The sequence below is a fragment of the Neolamprologus multifasciatus genome, chromosome 5, assembly GCF_963576455.1.
Source record: "Neolamprologus multifasciatus chromosome 5, fNeoMul1.2, whole genome shotgun sequence".
NCBI lineage: Eukaryota > Metazoa > Chordata > Actinopteri > Cichliformes > Cichlidae > Neolamprologus > Neolamprologus multifasciatus.
Genome location: NC_140443.1, coordinates 15463974 through 15471329, shown reverse-complemented (window position 1 = coordinate 15471329; position 7356 = coordinate 15463974). Strand labels below are relative to the sequence as shown.

The following is a 7356-nucleotide window of genomic DNA, read 5'->3' as shown; positions in this document are numbered from 1 at the left end:
TTCTCCAATCAGTACACACTTGCACAAGAGGATATTCCAGGTGATGATTGCTGCTAAAGTATTCCATTCACAGTTCTGCCAGCAGGAGGCAAGGGGGCCCTCACTGCGCGGCCACAGAGGGGTCATTTTAATAATAGGACCTGAGAGGAAGCAACAAAACTGCGAGAGGACAGCATTGGTGGGGTGCAATCAGTGGAATTAGCCGGTTGGCTATTATGTTTTCCGCCTCCGCGCTTCAGATAGATATCTAACAACATTTCTGTTTGATGCAACATGTTTTGATGAAACACGTTTGTTTTTTTTTAGTAAGAGGCAGTGGAGTGTCGCGTGGATGGTGGACATAAGCTCTCGATTTCTGGAGTCTTTCTTATCACAGCCACCCTAGACAGAAACCAGCTTCTGGGTCCGTTAGAAGTCATTTTGCATTCAGCAAATCCAAGAACCGCCTCCCCCCCTCGTCTTCTCCTCTCCCTTCGCTGCTCCCGCCCCGTGCAGACTCCCTCTCCCTCTCTCGCTCTCTTTTGCACACACGCAGCCTGTCCGGTAGGATGGGACCAGACCAGTAGCCACATATCCGTGCACGCCTGACCGCTAGTCTACTTCCTGGATGGAAGAATTGGACATTTCCAGCACCACTTTTCTGCTTCGGGCTTCGTCTCGCTGACGCCGCGGATAATCACTTAATAATGACCGCATGTAGTCAATATTATTCGATCACTTTTTTTCTCTCCCCCCTTGCTTCTTCCTCTTGTAGTTAAATACCGCGATTGATCGCCGATTGACCTCGCTACACTTCGGGAATGTCGCTATCTGGAAGCCCGCAGCTGCACACACGGAGGAGTCCAACAACAGATTTTGAACTGTTTTTGCACAGCCATAGCGTGCGTAACGTTTTATTCCTCGAAGCTAAGAGCAGCCTGTGCTCAGACCGGAGGCGAAAATTTTTGTCTTTTTAAAAAAGGAAAAAAGGGGGGGAGGAAGAAAAAGCAGTGACTGTGTCCTGACCGCCAACCATTACTTTGATGCTCTGCCTTCGTGGCCACTGTGCCAACTTCGTTTTAGCTTAGGTGGTGTGCGTGTGAGTGATTTCTCCCTCTCTCTCGCTTTCTCTGGTTGTTCTCTTTTTTTTAAAGAAGAAGAAAAAGACAAACTTTGTCACCCGTTGCCTTCTTGCTGCTCTCGATGAGTAGACTAACATGCGGAGAATACGGGAACCGAGTTACTGGTGGATTTTATCCTTAATGTTTTTAACCTTGCCCAAACACAAAGACTGTCAGCCTGGTAAGTACTCGCAAACACACGCGTTAGCTATCATTTTTATTCAGCCCAACTCCTCCGGTGCCTCGCGCTACAGTGTTAGTTTAGCTCCCCCCTTTTCTTTTTTACCCCCTCCCCTTATATTTTCAAGGGTAAACGGATAAAGGTTTTGCTTGTGGAGATGAAGGGTAACGTTTAGCTTAACGGTTTCAGGGCCGAGCCGAGTTCAACGTCCAGCCGCCGAGACGTTTAGCCTGCGTGATTTGTGTGCATGTTATTGATTAAGCAGCGAGACTATGGCGCAAAGTATCCCTGCGTTAACGCCACACTGAACACTCAAGCAGAGCCGGTTCTAATCTCCGAGCTGCCGTTGACCCTTTTCCCTCGTTAGCTGGCTAGTCGCACAGAGCGATTCGGGGTATATGAATGTATGGAAATGCACAATAACATTCCTGGAGGCACTCTTGTGGCTATACTTTATGCCCGGTGTTTCCACGTTGGTGTTTTTTTTTCCTTGTTCCGTTGGGTTACGAAGATGGATTTATCCGGGTGCCCTGCAGTTTTATCGCGGGTTTAATAAGTTATTTTACAGACGCACAGTAGTTGTGCTTTTAGTTTATGTGGCGGTATATTATGTGCTTTTCCTCGCTGTCATGTGCGTAGGTAGAGGCGAGGATGAGGACGATAGTTAGCGCTGTTGGCTCGTGGATGGATGTGCATGTATGAGAGGCGATTAATGCCACTGGAGTACGAATGCAGGTCTGGACTGTAGGCTGCTTGTCCTGTGCAAAAGACAAAAGGAAAAGAGACAGGGATGACTAAATATTGACGTTTTTAAGCGATTAAGGAGTTGTATCCGTTGCCACAGCTGTTTCAACCACCCGTTCAGTATGTTTTATTAAATGTGGGAAAAATGACAAAATGTCATGGGTTGCTGAGTGTGGTGCAACACTGGGTCTTGAGAAAGCCCGTGTCCCTTTTTTAAATGTTGTTTTCCCACTCGAAGTGCTCTTTGTGGTTTTGGGGGGGGGGGGGGGGGGGGGGGGGGTTGGACTTCATTTAGATTCAGGAATCGCAGAGGAGGCCGGAGTGAAGGCTAATGCTGGGTTTGAGGTCAAATGTCAAAGGGATTGTGATTAGGTTTTGATTTATATCCCCTTTAAGATGGATCAAAACAATCAGTGGAATGACACACTTTAAGATATTGAAGGTTTTTTTTCCCTTTTCGCTTCATGACCCCCTCAGATTTATTGATAGGGTAAGGATGATATCTGTATTGTATACCAGGCCAAGAGTGACGTCGATTTTACAGTTAAAACAGCTGATGTAAGTTTTAAACATATGTCTTATGTTTTAATTTTTTACTACGCTCCATTAAATTGTGATGGGTAAGGGGTTAACTAAAATCTGATTTTTCAGTGGTCAAACTGCAACATGAAAATATGTTTCTTAACAACAGCTGTATCTCTGGGAGGGGTGCATTGCAATTGTTTGGCACCTGTAAGCCAACATATGCCAAGACAGCTGCTCATAAATGAACTGATTGGAGTAGAAGTAGGTATTGGACAAAGAATGCATCTGTAAGCTGACACCAACATTTCAGTTTCCTGGCAATTTGATTTATGAGCGTTACTTCTTCATCACTTCTGTTGTTAGTGCATTAACAAGTGGATAAATGTAAAGTGAACGAAAATCACCAGATAGTGGCAGCTAGCGGGGCAAACAAATCGGCTAATTGGCATGTTAATAAGGTTAACACAATAGTATTGAATGACTAACCACATAAATGAACACCACTCCCCTTTTTCCCCTTTCGAATGTTTTTTTTTCTTCAGTTACTCAGCTTTCATCATGAGGATAATTGGATAATTTTTCTACTGTATGATATTGTGAGCATTGTTACCCTTTTATTCCCATACTTAAAGGTATTTAAAGACACAGTACTAGGTGTCATATATCCGAAATGTAGTTTTTAGTACTAGTGGAGTTATATGATTCTCATTGCCCAATTTGATACCATGGACAAAACCTCCCCCAAAAGAGACAAACAAAATGAATATCCCTTGTCATTAAACATTAACTCCTTTATTTTAAAATAATTTCAAATCAATAAGATGGTGGTTGAAGGCTGTTTATTTTAAAAATATTTACATTATATTTTATTTGATGGGATACAGACTGAAATTTTAGGATCGTTGCTGGGTAGCCTAGTAGCATCACGATGAGTTACAACAATAGTTACATTAGCTTAAGCATTTCCTTAATGTTAGCCATTGCAAAAAGTTCAGTCTTATGAAATGTGGCCGATTTCACAACGGCAATGCCATCAGCCTCAAACATTTCAGGATCGCTACACAAACACGGATACTGCCTTTCTTATCAGCAAACTAGCTAGAGGTAGAGCACACTAGTTGCCATCTTTCATAGGCGGTTTTTGGTGTGCTTGTTGGGCTCGGGGTGTCTCCTTCTTCTTCTTCAATATGAAACAATGGGTTAGAACAGTTGTAGGTGTATTCTGCCCCCATCAGTTGCAGAAGAATTGCAGCCTTGGTACCTATGTTACTTAAAAAAACAACAACCCCAAAACAAAACCAATGAGTAGCGTTGCCTTTTCAGAATTATTGAAAGATGTTGTAAGTATCGGTTCTGGTGACATCCCTGTTCTGTCTTTACAGTTATGGTTCATAAACAGCTATTCAGAGATTTAAAAACCCAGAAACAGACACATTTTTATAGATTCCACCATCATACTTAAGCTATTTACACATATGTCCTCCAGGAAATGTAGAAAAATCAGGGACAGGTGTGAACTTTTAAATATATGTAACACTCAAAAGGACGTTCTCTACATCAGATTTATTCCCAGTAGTGGAAAATGCACAGTTTGATTTTTGTCAAGGATAGAGCATACTTGAGGCAGGACACATGACAACCAACGATTTATGGAAATTCTTTAAACTGGCAGGGTAAAAACCGTTTAATGATTTGGACATTTGCATTCGGCTGCCTTGGTGATGTCAAAGGTCAAAGCTGCTGTGCATGCATGAAAATGGCTTCGCTGTACAAGCATATTAGTGTCTGATACTGTTTAATGGATCTGCTCCTGTGGCACCAATCACCCTCTATAGAGAGTAGCAGTGATGTAACACTTGAGAATGGTTTCTCTCTGCCCCCCCCCCCCCCCCCCCCCCCTTGCCCCAAGATCCTTCAGTTCCACACTTCCATATCCTCATGTGCTCAGTTAGCTGTTTTATTAAGTAGTAGCCTAAAAAGGCCCCCAAAAAAAGACACATTTTCAGTGTCTTGAATATGGAATGCCATCAGGATACATCATGTCTAAATAGTTAAAACGGTTTCTTGTGTTTTGGCTATAGCCATACACCGGTACCAGCTGCACTTTCTTCCTCTCTTCTCCCTCCAACAGGGAGTTGACACATACACCATAGTGTCCACACGGTCCCACCTCCTCTCCCTTACTCACCGGCCTCTACATCTTTATGTATATATCATTCATTGAAATTCAAAAGTCCTTTGCCATCGTCAGACCCGTAGTTTTACAAATGGCTTTGAATATCAGTTCCTGTGTCGTGACAACACTGTTGTTTCAAAAGACGGCATTAAGACCGCACCGGCTTACTGAGAAACCACCTGAAGTTGGGGGAGGATAAGTCCTCCAGTTTCTCTCATCTGTGTTCTTCTGCTATTCTTAGGCTGGTTTACAAAGACGTTACTGCCGAAGTTAACGTGAAAGTATGAATTTTAAAAGGTTAAGAGAAACTATTTGCTTAAAAAAAAAAGGATACAAGATTTAAACAAATGGCTGTCAGGGCCGATTTATTTTCATGATAACCTATGCGGGGTTTTTTTTCCTTTGGATACAGAGGCAGTTATGCATGTCTTTTCTCACTAATGCAAGCACCATGAATCCACCTCCACCCAAAATGTAATTCTCTTCAGTAAAACGGTGTATATAAAGACTTATAAGAAGATTATTTACTATTGTGTTTTTAAAAAAGAAACTGTATGGTGTGTGGTTGGACTTGCACCTCTGCATCCATCATAGGAATTGCTCACTGGTAATTATAGAAATTCACTTAAATATCTGTTTAATACAGCCTTGCGATGCAGCTGTGGAATAATTGGTTACACAGGGGGGGAGAGGAGAAAGGACCTTTTAAAAGATTTTAAAAAATAACCACGTGCAGCTTAATGGATGTTTTCAAAGGTATTGAATTGTAAAAATGACTCATTTCAAATAACATCATTGTTGCCTGCTGCAAATAGAATAGTACCGAGCAAACAAATTATTAATCTAATTAATGAGATCCTGATATGCCGCTGGGCCAGCAGGATGCCAGCTGTCTGGACATCACTGAAGCTGGCAACAGCATCATTATCATCAAGGTCCTCGGTATTTTTAATTTTTTTTTTCTGGCTAGCTGGTTCAATATGTACAGTACTGACACCGCGTCTCAAAACGGACTCTCGTGGTTTTTAAATAGCATCAGTAACATATGCTCATTCTCAATCTTTGATGGGCTCAGCGCAGTGTTATCTGTTGTCTCTCCACCAGCTGCCTGTGCCACCCACTAAATGCTCCGATGGGGAAACATTGCAACTGTAATCACTTTTCACTTGTGTGCAGCATGCAGATAACTCGCTGTTTACCCCTTTGCTAGTGATGCTCATCCTTTGCTTATTGCTTTTAAATTTAATGACTAGCTTATCTGTCATTCTAATTAGATTTGGGGGGGGGACCTTAAAACAAGAACGCAGTATTGTTGGTAAAAGTATTTGAACCGCGATTGTTTGAACTACGAGGGAGCCAACTTAGCAACCGGCAACCATTGTGGTGTGCAGAAAGCACCCCAGCGTGTAACCTCTAACTGATCATCTGTGAAAAATGTGCCTCATTTACCTGTGAAATGAGCTACCTTTTTATTATTCCACAGTTTCATGTAGAATTTGTACTTGCTATTAAGAGAGTCAGTTTTGTTTATGCGGCTGCACAGTTGGAATAATAGGACAATTATCTTAAATGCAGGACATTTAAAGGACATTTACATTTTTTTTTTTAAAAGAAGCTGTTACTTTAAAGGGATGTGAGGACAAATGAGACTGACTTTCACAAACATTTGAGGAATCGTGTCGAGAATGGTCGGTTTTAAGATGAATTTTTCTTATGCATGAATATATTATATATACTTTTCAGTTTTAGTGCTAATGTTGCACACACACACATTTTGTGCCTGTTCTCTGTTCTATCTCGATTCTGTTCTGTTTTCTATTTTAGAAGCGTTTGGTCATGTACGGAAAATACCAGACATAAGTTTTCTGTGCGCCTGGAATAGTCATTGTGAAATGAAATTGAAAGGCACTCCATCATATTCTCATATGTGAAAATAATTCCAAGAAATGCTGAAAATCCAATCAGGGCGCAAGATGAACTTTCCCCGTCCTAGCACTGGTGCTGCCAACTTTCAGTGAGTCGCCCCTGCGCGTGATTTCATTTGGTGTAGTGTGGTTAGTCAGCCTTATGTGCTGTCCTAATTGGTCTAATTTTTCACTGATGTAAAGACTGACAGTGACTCAGGACTTGATATTTGCAAAGCACTTTAATCTCTGGGCTAGGTTTCAGTGCCACGAGTACTGGCGGGCAAAATTGGTCATTTTCTATTATATAAATTGTTCCATTTAGATGCACATAAAACGAAGCGTGTACTTTAGTAACCATTGAGAGGGATTGGGTGGAGCTCGGTGTTTTGAGCCATTTAAAAGTGAGATTTTATGTAAAGGTGCAGTTGTAGCCTTAGGTTTTTGGTTCCATGTTTTGGCAGCTGGTCCTGTGAGCCTGCATAGTAGTGCATTTGAATCCCTCCCTTTGAAACTGAAACTCCTCAGATTTATAAGAGAAGAAAGTGAAGACAAGAGCAAAATGGCAGTGTGGAGTCCATGGTGTGTTTCAGCTCAGTGTGAGAGGATGTACTTCTTGCTCCCCGTTTCACCTCACGAGAATGTGTCAGCTCATGGTTAAAAATTTAGAGTTGCCTGCAATGGACAGGCAGTATGTATAGACACAACGTGGCATTCCCCTTACAC

General features: G+C 42.0%; 1 protein-coding gene across 1 annotated transcript in view; it reads left to right on the top strand.

The window, feature by feature from the left end:
- The first annotated feature begins 363 nt into the window (after positions 1-363).
- LOC146518265 (receptor-type tyrosine-protein phosphatase gamma-like) overlaps positions 364-7356 on the top strand; it is a 111105-nt gene continuing 104112 nt past the window's right edge. The window contains exon 1 of the mRNA XM_085160656.1: positions 364-1281. Within this exon, the coding sequence (XP_085016782.1) occupies positions 1197-1281 (85 nt within the window). The 5' untranslated portion in view covers positions 364-1196. The remainder of the gene's footprint in view (positions 1282-7356) is intronic.